The 12,893-nt window shown below is 42.5% G+C and overlaps 1 protein-coding gene across 1 annotated transcript in view; it reads left to right on the top strand.

Annotated features, from left to right (window-relative positions):
• The window catches only part of Spag17 (sperm associated antigen 17), a 226,544-nt gene that overhangs the window by 172,480 nt on the left and 41,171 nt on the right, over positions 1 to 12,893 (top strand). Inside the window, exons 32-38 of the mRNA XM_057793886.1 lie at positions 2,329 to 2,517; positions 5,200 to 5,345; positions 5,446 to 5,576; positions 7,309 to 7,436; positions 10,342 to 10,524; positions 11,646 to 11,759; positions 12,418 to 12,463. Of these exons, the coding sequence (XP_057649869.1) occupies positions 2,329 to 2,517; positions 5,200 to 5,345; positions 5,446 to 5,576; positions 7,309 to 7,436; positions 10,342 to 10,524; positions 11,646 to 11,759; positions 12,418 to 12,463 (937 nt within the window). The remainder of the gene's footprint in view (positions 1 to 2,328; positions 2,518 to 5,199; positions 5,346 to 5,445; positions 5,577 to 7,308; positions 7,437 to 10,341; positions 10,525 to 11,645; positions 11,760 to 12,417; positions 12,464 to 12,893) is intronic.

Genomic DNA, 12,893 nt, shown 5'->3' on the forward strand with positions numbered 1-12,893 from the left:
CGGGAATTTCTGTAGTGACACCCACTGTTTCTTTTGTGTCTCACCTGATCTTAGAACACACTTCTCACACTTTGGCTTTTGCATCGTTTCAATCCATTCTTGGAATACGTTGTCCAGCTTGTTGCAGGAAGTTAGTAGTGTTGAGTCAAGGTTAGGCTAAAAAGACCCCCACACTGCACACTGTGGAGCCAGAATCACTCCAATGACCTGATGGATACCTACCTGCCTCTCTCCATCTCCTGCCAGCTCTTGACTCTAGTCCACCCCTAGGACCCCAGCAGAAGTGAAGGAACAGGCAGTATGTTTGGTCCTGGGAGGACAGTTTACCCAGATGAAGCAAAACTTTGTCCTTCAAAAGCAAAGAAAGAAAACTGCAACACGTCCCTCTCCAGTCTCCCTGATCTTCCTATTAAACAGAATGTGCTGGTGTCAGCATACAGTGCCTTTAGTCTTTGAGAGATTTCCCCCTCTTTTCTGCATGTTACAGAAGGGACATGAGCTATTACAAGCCATGTTACAAGGGGCTGAGAACTGAAAGCCAGAATGTGATGGACACACAGTCATCACTGTGATAGTAGCTAAACTGGTGCATCCATCCCATCTCCCTGGTCACTGTTTCCAGTGTAGATGGCTATGGGGCAAAGTAAACACTGAAAGTGAGAGATGGAAGAAAATGTAAGGCAGATGTTCATTAGCAATGCCTCCCAAGGCATACGCTTCATTTTAAAATCAGACTTGACACACTTCATTCTTCTGGTATAAAAGCCTCTCTGTAGTTACAGCTGAAGTCCATATCCTTTGAATGCACACTCACGTGTGGGTTTTCACAAGATGGCCAGTGAGTTCCTGATAAGGACTTTGGTGGACTCAATCTCTTTTTCAGAGGTCAAGAGTCAGGTAGTTGTGCCTCTTGAAGATGACACCAAAGGTTGCCTCGGCTAAAGGACAATGAGCAGTGTTGGTAGCCTGAATCCCCTTCCACCCAGAACCGTCAGACTCCTGGGAATCTCCTCTTGTAGGCCTGCCATGCATGAAGAGGGCCTCCCCTCCTTCCATGAGAACCACACCAACCACACACTCAGCTGTGTGATCCTGTAGAGCTGAGGAAGGGCAGATTTTTTTTATTGAGTTTTTTTGAGAATTGTAGCCATAAGGACTATGTTTACATCATTTCTACCCTTCCTTTTCTGCCTTCAACTCCTACTATTCCACCTCTCAAATCTGTGACCTCTCTTCTTTCATTATTATTGTTACACCAATACACACAGGTGTGTATATAAATATAGCCCACTGAATCGGTTTCTTGTTGCTTGTATGGATATGCATTTAGAGCTAATTATGTGAGATTGGATAACCCATTGGGATTATCCCTGAAGAAGACTCAGTCTCCCTCTCTCAGCAGTTGTTAATTACCTGAAGGTCCTCATCTAGAGGTGGGGCCTTCAGAGATGTCCCCTATCCTCACTGGTGCGTCAACTGGTGCTGTCATAGTGCTGGCGAATGGGATGAGCTGCATGCCACAAACTGCTGCATCTTGAAACCCTTATTCCAAGTGAAAGAAGCTACATAGTGATGCTTCTACTTCTATGAAAAGTTTAGAATAGGAAAATCCGTACAGATGATGGGTTAGTGGCCACCGAGGATTGGGGACAGAGATGATACACTGACTGTTAATAATGCTGTGGTTTCCATTTATATGGAAAAACTAGAAGAGAAAAATCCACATACATAATGAGGTAGTGGTCACCTGGTATTGGGGTCAGGGATGATACAGTGATTGTTAACGAGACTGGGGTTTCTTTGTGGAGGGAATGATAGAAATATCCTAAATTCATGTATAACTGATTGCACAAGTTCTTGGATATACTAAAACATTACCAAATACTGTGTTTCCAAGGGGTGAATTTACAGCACATAAATTATAATTCAAATAAAGCAATTAGAAGTCATTACATAAATACTACCACTTGACTGTGTCACCTACCAGAAGGGCTAAGACTAACCAATGCTTTGAAGAACGATTATCCCTTTTAAAGAAGTTTCTTGTTGCAAAAAAATAAATGGGCATCAAACAATTCACATGGAGCCCTATGTACAGTTAAAATGGAGAAAGTCTGAAATAAGAGGGCACAGGACAAATATAGAAAATAAATAAATGGGAAATGTAAGGCTATGGTCAAGAAACTAGATCTTCTGTTTGCCCCTCGGCAAGCCATCCTTCTGAAACATTACGTTATTTCTTAAGTGATGTTTTTGTCCTGGAAATATCTTTCAAATCCCTGAAATTGCACAAGAAAACTTATTGTCTTTTTTTCTTCCTCCTTCTAGGTGTTACCCCCAAACACAGGCTGCCTTTATATCGACAGAGACTGTTCAGCTACATACTGCCATGAACCGAGCAGTAACATCTACCACCCCTTCCAGAAGCGTGAGCAGCTGAGAGCCAGCAGGTACATCATGAAGCATACCTCAGAGGTGATCTGTGAGGTCCTGGATCCTGAAGGGAACACCTTTCAGGTAAGGCACAGGGTCCGTGTGGAGAGAGAGCCTGGACTTCTGTCATAGTTAGGGCTTTATAGCTGTGAAGAGACACCACGGCCATGGCAACTCTTTTTTTTTTATTATTCTTTTTTAATTAAAATTTCCGCGTCCTCCCCGTTTCCCATTTCTCTCCCACTCCTCCCACATCTTGCCCCCTCCCCACACTCCCCTCCCCCACCCCCACTCCTCTTCTCCTCCCCCCACTCCGTTCCCCTTCCCTCTCGATACTGAAGAGCAGTCCAAATTCCCTGCCCTGCAGGAAAACCAAGATCCTCCCACTTCTATCTAGGTCCAGGAAGGTGAGCATCCAAACAGGCTAAGCTCCCACAAAGCCAGTTCATGTATTAGGATCGAAACCTAGTGCCATTGTCCTTGGCTTCTCATCAGCCTTCATTGTCTGCCATGTTCAGAGAGTCCGGTTTCAACCCATGCTTATTCAGTCCCAGTCCAGCTGGCCTTGGTGGGCTCCCAATAGATCAGTTCCACTGTCACAGTGGGTGGGTGCATCCCTCGTGGTCCTGATTTCCTTGGTCATGTTCTCCCTCCTTCTGCTCCTCATTTGGACCTTAAGAGCTCAGTCCGTTGCTCCAAATTGGGTCTCTGTCTCTATCTCGATCCATCGCCAGATGAAGGTTCTAAGGTGATATGCAAGATATTCATCAGTATAGGATAGGGTCATTTCAGGTTCCCTCTCCTCAGTTGCCCAAGGTACCAGCTGGGGACATCTCCCTGGACACCTGCGAGCCCCTCTAGAGTCATGGCAACTCTTATAGAGGAAAACATTTAACTGGGGCTGGCTTATGATTCAGAGGGTTAGTCCCTTATTGTTGCAGAAGGAAGCAGGGCAGCACACAGACAGAAGTGGTGCTGCAGAGGGAGCTGGGAGCTCTACATCTGGATGGGCAGGTCACAGGAAGAGAGGATGAGTCACTGAGTCTGGATGTGAGCTTCTGAAGCCTCAGAGCCCACTTCCAGTGACACACTTCCTTCAGTAAGGCCACACCTACTCCAACAAGACTACACACATCCTAATCCTTTCAAATAACACCATTCCCAATGAGCCTGTGGGGGCCATTATTTTTTCAAACTTGGTGTTGCACTGTATTGTACTAGACAAATTCCATATCAATTTTTACATTTGCTGCATTGGGGTCATTTGCTTGCCCTCTGCCAACCAAACATGAACGTCAATATTTTTTTCTTTGATCCTCAAGTATACTTTCATAGGGAAGAACAATCTTCATAATGTGGGCGAGAAAAACATTAAAATTAATCAACAATTTGAGAAGTACAGGAAAAAATAATGCAACCACATACAAGGACATAAGGATTAGGGTGAGAGCAAACGCAAGCAGCCTGCAATGCCATGGCACTAGGGCAGCCTATGGTGAGAAGCGCCTAGCAGGGCTGCTGATGGATAGGTAGAAAGGGTCTGGACAGGGCTCAGACTGTGCTATGGAGCTGCTCTCTTCTCTATCCCATGATGCTGCCCTTATCTCTCTCTCTGTCCTGGACTTGGCAAATTCGGTCCCCGTATTTTATATAGATTAGGACCTCAGATATTTTGTCTTACATTTAAAATGTCCAAAAAGTCTAAAGAATATATTTCCTGCCTGTACACACAATGCAGATTTCAATGGTGCCACCAAAACTATTACCGTAAGAAAGGGATGTTCTTTTGTGTGTTCTCTGTCTGCTTTTGTTCAGCAGTGGAAAGGGCTGTGCATTTGCAAGAGAGAACTATGGTGTGCAGCTCCTGAAGTCTTTACTTCTGGCCCTTCACCAAAAAGCACTGCCACCCCCTGCTCTAGGCATTTATCTCCCCCCCACACCCCAATCCTCACCCGACAGTGGAATTTCCTCCATTGACTGGTGGGTGTGAGGTTAGGTTATAGATTCGGACTCAAACCACAGAATCCCTAGCGCTGTTTTGATATGCAGACAAGTCCTGGTTCCGTTTATATTTTTCTTTGCTAAGTAATTGAGACTCTTCACAGCATGGGCATGAACTGATAAATTTCAATCGGCAATGACTAGCCATGGAAACATAAAGCCACAGCCCCTCCAGACTGAAATGTCTGGGCTGTTCCTTGCCAAGCGTGTTTCTGATACCCCTCTAGGGCCGCCTCACCTACAGTGGGCAGCCTGTGCCATGCTCCTTTCTGAAGAGATGCATGCCGGATATCTACAGCTCTGGTAACTAGAATGTTGCCTCTCATGTTTATCCTAAACTAATTCCCCTATATGCTCTTCCAAGGAACTAACTACAGTTCCGCACTTGAATCTCAGCTTTCGCTATGCAAAGGTTCTCTCCGTCTTTCGAATCGTCAGTCACCCGAGTGTTCTTTCCTTCATGTTCAGTTTCTCTATCCCTAATCCCCAGAGGATAAGATTTGATTCCCCTCTCAATCCTGGTCTCTTTCTTCTAAATGTGTTTCAGTTTGTTTTCACTGCCTGTGTGTGGTTTATGAGTACAGCTGTACCATACTGCTAGGGAATCTCCTCTTTTATTCATGAAATTCATACATAATATCAATACCATGTGATTAAATATGCTCAATTTTCTGATAATCCAAAAGACTGCATGTTTGCGCACCTTGGATCAGCGGTAATGTGGGCACTTTGGTATTTGTCCCTTCAGCTTCTCATGTTTCATAGGTCATGGCTGATGGCTCTGTATCAACAATGTTACCAAAAAAGAAATTAGAAGCTGACCTCAGTGTACAAACCGAGGGCTATGAAAGCTTGTCATCAATTCACCTTGCAAAGAATTACATGCAAATCTATGGGGAACACGTTCCCAGGTAAAATGCTACTAGCAACGTTAGTATTTCATTCTCCATCCCGAATTCCAGAAGCAACTTTCCTGAGTGTCTCGAATGTTCCTCTGTTTACTTCAACCAGGTTTTTTGTGATCTACACTGACGGATCCGGTGTGGAATTCCTCCGAGACAGTGACATAGAAGAATACTTATCCCTGGCCTACGGAGAATCCACGACCGTGGTTCTCCAGGAACCAGTCCAGGAACAGCCAGGTAGAGACACCATGCTGCCTGCAGCTCCTTGTGTCCTCCAGGGACTCTAGGCCTCTTGCTGTGCAGTCCCCTTTTTCTCATTTTGCTCCTCCAACTGGCCATATCATCTTACTTACACAGTTCCAGAAAGTGAGATTCATCTCAAACTGTGTCTAAGAATCAACTTGTGTCAGCCAAGAATGAATGCCTCTTAATGCCATAAGCAGCTTGTGCCTAGATCTTATTTATGAGTTCATTCCATCCTGTTTAGAAACAATATGAGATCTCTTAAAAGTTCTTTTTTTATTATCATTTTTAAGGGTATGTTTTGGTCAAACTGAATTCAATAAGAAAACACATTTTATACATCAGCTAGAATATTAATCAGAGGCATATATGCTATAGAACATATTTGATGGGAATTTATATTATTTTTATGAATTTCAAAGAAATCATTGCATGAGATTAAAGACACATACTTTGGTATGCTGATTATACAGAGAGGTTTCTGGGCTTTTTTAATCTTTTGTTTGATGGTATATATTTTGAGTCTACTTAAGAGTATGATTGCATGTCTATGCTTGTATCTTTTAGCTTATCAGCATACATGTACATGTTATAGGCCTTGTTCTTGTGAATGTGGAAAATGAAAGGCTGTTCCTGGCTATTCAGGACATGCAAATATCTATGTAAGGTTGGTGGGCATGGAGATACCCCTGAACTAGGAGACCAACGCAAGCTTGAGGTCAGCCTGTACTCCATAGCCAAAAAGACTCTGACTCTGACTTGCCAACTAAAACAAACAAAAACTATGAAGCAGCAAGAACTCTCCTCAATGTAATTTTAACCATTTAAGTAGCATCGACTTAGCAGCATATCCTGTGCCAAATGCCAACTTAGATTTGGAGTACATAATGAGGTAAAACAAACATAGAATCTATTTCCTTAAAACTTATAATTTGATGAGAGAAATGGGTGTTAATTATATAGCCACACAAATAACTGTAATTACAGTTTTGTATAAGATCCATGAAGATATAAATATCTTTCACTGAGAGTTTGGAACAGAGAAACCTAGGGTTGTCTACAAAGTTTTTCTGGAGATGTTTAAGACCAAGAACTTGTTAGTGCATTCATGGCGGGGAAGTCATGATTTCTTGGAGAAGAAAACACGAAAAATTCTACTGAATTGAAGATGGATAAGAAGAGACACAACCGTCTGAACTGCAGAAGGGGGACATGCTTCAAGGTGAGGCAGAAGTGAGCAGAGAAGACCCTGCTTTACTGTTCGGGCAAGAGGAAGTCAAAGAAGTTTTGATCATGGGTGAGTCCCACTAGTGAACCTCACTGGCTTCCAGGGTAGGTTCACTCCAGAGTATAGCCTGCTAGAAAAGCTAGCTGTTGCTCAGTACAGGATGGGATACCTCTGAAATACATGATTAAATGTTGCATCTCTGGAGAAGGCAGAAGAAGAGGGAGTCAAGGCAGCTTGTTGGCAGACCTGACCCAAATATAATTGTTGAGGGACAGAAAGATACTAGTGAGTGCTTTTGTTTGACTAAAGTCCATCTTTCAGGTGTTGGCTACTCAGGGTCTCATCTTAGAGAGTAACACCCTAAGGCATAATCATTGTACCTAAGGTTTTTGTGTAAAAAGCAGCTCGGAAGTACTTGCTGAACTCGGTTAATGCCTGTTGAATTTGTCAGCATCATTTTGGCAGAGAAATGACTGCTGGCAATTCTCTTTAATCCAGGTGCCTTGAGCATCACGGTGCTTCGCCCTTTCTATGAAGCATCACCATGGCTAATGAAGAAGGAGTTAGATACCATCGTCCCTCCGAATCTTCAGTCGAGGTCATGGGAAAGGTTCCCTTCAGTTGAGGTATACTCTAAAGTCACTGCATTTACATTTCTATTTGGGCTCAGGTCTGCTTCTGTAGCTTCATATGTTTCCATCCCCCGGTGAGATAATGAACGAGTTCAAGAAGTTTTGTATTTGGAGATTTTAATCATTTGTAGATGTAGCAATAGACTTTTAGAGGACTAGGCCTGGCTAACTAATTTCAGTTTTATTTTTTATTCTGCATTGTAAGCCTGGGAATATTCCTATATATTAAAGCATCCCTCTTGAATAACCTGTTACATTTCACCTATCATAGACTTCCTGATACCATATCACTTTTCCTGTCATTTCTTAAGCTGTTAATTTTGAACAAAATTTGGTGTTTTTCACTCTCCCTGTAACTTTTCTTTGTGTATTAAAGATACATAAATGGAGAAAAAAAGAGAGGAGGAGAAGCAATTATGCAACTGCAAAGTTAGCAAATAAATATTGTGCTTATGATCATGCCAGATTAGTTAAACTCCACCCTAAAGTTTCAAAAGGATAAAATAACATTTTGCTAAGGCATCACTAAACCCTGCATCTTGAAAGGCTGTCATTTTGTTCCACAACCACCGTATGCAACATGTCCAGCACATCATCTGGTATTCAGTTACAAAATTGCGAAGACACCAAAATGTGAACATAGAGCATATTGCTGTTAAGTGAGGAAAGTAACATGTTGAATTTCTACTTTCAATATCTTACAGTAAATTCTCCTGTAGCAAGAGCAGAGATGATGAGCAAAGACCATCCACTTCTTAGTTTTAATCTGGAGGCTCTAATCAAGTTGATGAGATGAATGTGGCCATCATGTCCTGTCCTGAATCTTGGAACAGGATATACTGGACCATAATATTCTTCTCTGAAAGTTGAGAATGCCAAAAAGCTGCAGGTACTACAGGATGATAGGATAAATACACCCCATTCTGGATTAATGGGGAGTATTCTCTTCATCTGAAGCTCTTATGCTACAAACTGAAAGCCACTGGATGGCTGTTACTGGACACTCTTTTTTTAAATGAAGCACCAAGGCAGCAAAGGGCACCAGTTCTGAAGGCCAGTTGCTAGGATGGCAGAGATTTGAGCTCATCTTAGGCACACATTTCTTCTCAAGAAAGCACTCGAAGATTTTGGAGGCGGATTTCATCTAGAGTCGATTCAAAGTTGGCCCAGGCCCATGGAATGATTGTGCTCTCCGAATCTTCTTATATAAATTAATACAGAGCCAGGAAGTTAAGGACTGCTAACTCCAAATGGCTTCGGCAACCTGAGCATGCCAAACAAAGCATCATCCATTGTAGTGGGAGCTGTGGGCTGTGTTCCTGCCGCCCCAGCTCCTGGTAGCCTGGCTAGCTTATGCCCCAAAATAACAACACACAAACTCTATTTATTTAAACACTGCTTGGCCCATTTCTATTCATGTGTGTAGCACCCCAAGGTGCGCTTACCGGGAAGATTCTAGCCTACGTCCATCCTGGGTCGGAGCTTCATCGCGTCTGCCCCAGAGAGCAGGGCTAAGGCGTCTGAGCTCACTTCCTCTTCCTCCTAGCATTCTGTTCTGTTTACTCCACCCACCTAAAGGCTGGCCTATCAAATGGGCCAAGGCAGTTTCTTTATTAGCCAATGACCTTCCTCAATCAATCCATGTAACATGAATTAGATTGTTGCTGATTTACCATGTGCAGAATCCCACAGCCCTCCTGAAAGGATACCCAACAGGGCACCATTTGAGATTGTTAAGGGCACACAGAAAGATAAAATTTTGCTCAGATCCATGAGAATGAGGATTTTTCCAGCACCATTTCATCCCTCACAGGTGGTTCTGTAATAGCTTCAACTTCTGCTGGAAGGACTGACTCTTTACTTGGTCCTTCAGATGTTCACCGGACAACTAGAAATTGGTAGTATGATACCCAATGTGGACAAGTTCAACAGAACCACCATTTATGGACTGCCCATGCATACATCATCAACATCACAGGGCATAAATTTCATTTTATCTTTTTTCAGTTCGGCGTCTCTGCCTCCATTTTGCATCTGTTTCCTTGATACTTTAAATTTGGATTGTTGTAAGAATTTTAACTGTTCTTAGTAAAATCCAGAGTTGGGTATTAGGGGGTAAAAGCTGAGAAATCAGAGAAGCAGTGCAACCAGCCACTAGAGAGACCTTAGACCAAAAGGGAGTTCCCATCCTCAAACTGCCTCCTCTGACAGCATCCTCAAACTGCATTGAACTCTTGCCTCTCCCCTCCCTTATTTTCCTCTCTCTGCCCAGCCATATCCCTTCCTGTCTCCACCTCCTTAGTGCTGGGATTAAAAATGTGTGACTCCCATGTACTGGGATTAAAGGTGTGAGTCAACACTACCTGGCCCTGTTTCTCTTTGAGACTGAATCAGTCTAGTATAGCCCAGGGTAGACTTGAGCTCACAGAGGTCTGTCTGCCTCTGTCTCCCGACCCCCAACCTACCTCTGACAGCAGTAACCTAATTGTCTAGATAGCTCTGATCCTGAGCTGATGATCAACCAGACCATACTTGGATCAAGACAGCCTGAGGATGCATGCATACTCATTGTTCACCTTCTTTTGTCCCTCCTTTCTATCACTCCAGAGCTCTTGCTAGCTCCTCAAAAATGGTGCATGAGATGCTAGCTCCTGTGCTTCTCAGCATAGCCGTACTGAAAGATGAATCTCTTTCCTAATTTACCATTCCTTTTGTCATTTGGTTTGGGGTATGGGTGGCCAAACCTATCTGGATCCTTCAAAGTCATACCTCTACTGGTTTAGGAATCCCATAACCACTCCTGATCTAGTATCCACAAAAGAGTACTTGGTTTAAAAAAAATTCATCACTGCACTATTCTGACTTCTTTGGTGAATCTTGCACTTTCTTTTGTTGACAGAAAAAGACTCCCGGGCCTCCATTCGGCACTCAGATTTGGAAAGGCCTCTGCATCGGGTCTAAGCAGCTGAAAAATGCCCCAGCCCCGATACTCAAGGGCCCCAAGGTGCTCCAGATGCGCCAGTTCTTCCAGCATGAGGTCATAAAGAATGAGGTGAAGCTGGGGCTGCAGATTTCCCTTAAGGTAACAAGATCGGGGTGACGCGAGCCCTCCTCCAAAGGATCAGGAACAAAGTCAGTCACTCTTGTCCATTTCCTGAAGAGCCTGAAAACATCTAGTTTTACCAATATTTAGAATAACACTTGAATGTCAGTCAGTCACCCAGTACAGAAGGTTAAAAGGTAGAGGATGTTTAATGATTTCTATATTAAGTTGTAGGAGTCATTAAAGGGCCCAACAGGAGTTGCTATAATTAAAAAAAAAAAAAAACATTTTGTGTACAATTTCTGTATAGTCTTCTTTCTTTCTGACTACATGAAAAACTAATACTCTCTGGAGAAAATGCAGAACCACATATTAATCAGGTACTTGTTCGTGGATAAAAAGAGTTACTCCTTTGAAGTGGTCTAAGACTTTATAAAGATATGACTGGTTGTGGCATCGTATCGCTAGCATCTTTCCAAGTTTAACTCCCTCAGCATGGACGTTATATGCTGTTTATGGCTATATGCTCACAACCTAGTTTGAGAAGAGGATCAGTACTGATGGATGCTGATCAAATATCCGTGGGAGGGGGTATATTTCATCTAGGAGCAAAGGCATGAACTAAGTGACTTAAGTCCGCAGACAGAGTCATAAAGACAATCCTGAGGGACCCAGGAATCATCTTCCTCAGGGTACTTACTTTAGTAAGAAGGATGCTGAAGCTTGGTGTTAGAAGCAGGGCTCTGTGCAGGCCTCTCCTGAGGCTTTAAAGCCTCACTTGTGGGCAGAGAAAGACATCACTCATTACTATTAACCTACTGAGAAAAGGTTTTCCTGTGCTTGACCAGTTAACTGTCTGCAGAGAGGTATGAACTTATCCCTAGTCCTGTTGGAATGTTCCAAGTTGGGTGGAGGTGGTGCACACCGTTAATCCCAGCACTTGGGAGGCAGAGGCAGGCGGATCTCTGTGAGTTCGAAACCAGCCTGGTCTACAGAGCGAGTTCCAGACAACCAAGGCTACATTGAGAAACCCTTTCTCGAAAAATCAAAATAAAACAAAATAAAAAATAAAAAGCACTTGTAATGTTCCAAGTTGACATGAACCAAGAACTTTGCCTAGTTCTTGACTGCTATCCATTTGTTTGACTGTCCTGATGTAGGATTATATAAACCATATTCTAAAGAAGGAAGACGAGCTACAGGAAATGACAGTCAAGGATTCCAGGACAGAGGAAGAAAGAGGCAATGCTGCAGACCTCCTCAAGCTGGTTATGGTGAGTGGATGTCCCACAGACCAGTGTTCCTGCTGCTATCTCGCTGTCAGGGCCTTCCAGACAGAGTGCATGTTGAACAGCCACGTCACCGTCAGGGCCCTCCAGACAGAGTGCATGTGGAACAGTCACATCACTGTCAGGACATCCCAGACAGAATGCACGTTGGAACAGCCACATGAGGGTCCTTCTGAGGCTCTGAAGCATTCGCTTCATCCTCATTATAGCTTACTCCACGCTAATTGGATTATAGATTTATTGAAGTTTCCAAACATATCTTTTTTTGGCTCTTCCTTTACTTACAGATAATCTTGAGATCCTGAAATAAAAGATACTTATAAGTATATGTTATTATTATTTTACTATGAATATATACTATTGATTTTACTTTAAGAAACTTTGTTGAAATATTGAATAACTTAATGAATGTAAAAGAAAAGTAATTTCCATAATGACAAATGATTTCCATTCTTAGAAATTTATTAAATAACAGAGCAACAAAAATATTTAAATAAATTGTATAATGGTATATTTTTAAAAAGCAAATTCACTTTATAGATTTTTCCAGAATAAGTCAAACCGAGCAAAAAAGAATTCTTCTAAACAAAGTGTTTCCATGCTTACAATAATTAACATCAAGTAATTCTGATCTTTATTTCAGTCTTTCCCTAAAATGGAAGAAACTACAAAAAGTCACGTTACTGAAGGTAACTGGAATTTCATATTTTTCTGCAGTCTATCAACAGATTCCAAAAGGACTCCTGAAATATACCTGTCTGCCATTCTGTTTACCACAGCTAATCCTCACGTAAATCCCCTCCGCTCCTACACTTACCATGCTCTCTTACGGTGGTTTAATGTTTTGTTTTTCCCTGAAAATAGTGATTCCCTCCTTAATTCACCTTTAACTCTCCTTTGTTAAATTAAAAAAAAAAACAAAACAAAAAAACATTGACATTTTACCTTCTTTTTTACCTCAACCCCATAGAAAATAGCTAATAGCCAGGAGTCAACTGACCAATGTCCCCATGTCCACGCACATAGCTTCCAAACAAGTGCATAGACATTGCCCACACCTTCAACTCTTCTCCACTGTATATTGTAAGACAAACAGCTGCTCTCAAAGGAGTGCCTCCC

This window comes from Chionomys nivalis, chromosome 18 (assembly GCF_950005125.1).
Source record: "Chionomys nivalis chromosome 18, mChiNiv1.1, whole genome shotgun sequence".
Lineage (NCBI taxonomy): Eukaryota > Metazoa > Chordata > Mammalia > Rodentia > Cricetidae > Chionomys > Chionomys nivalis.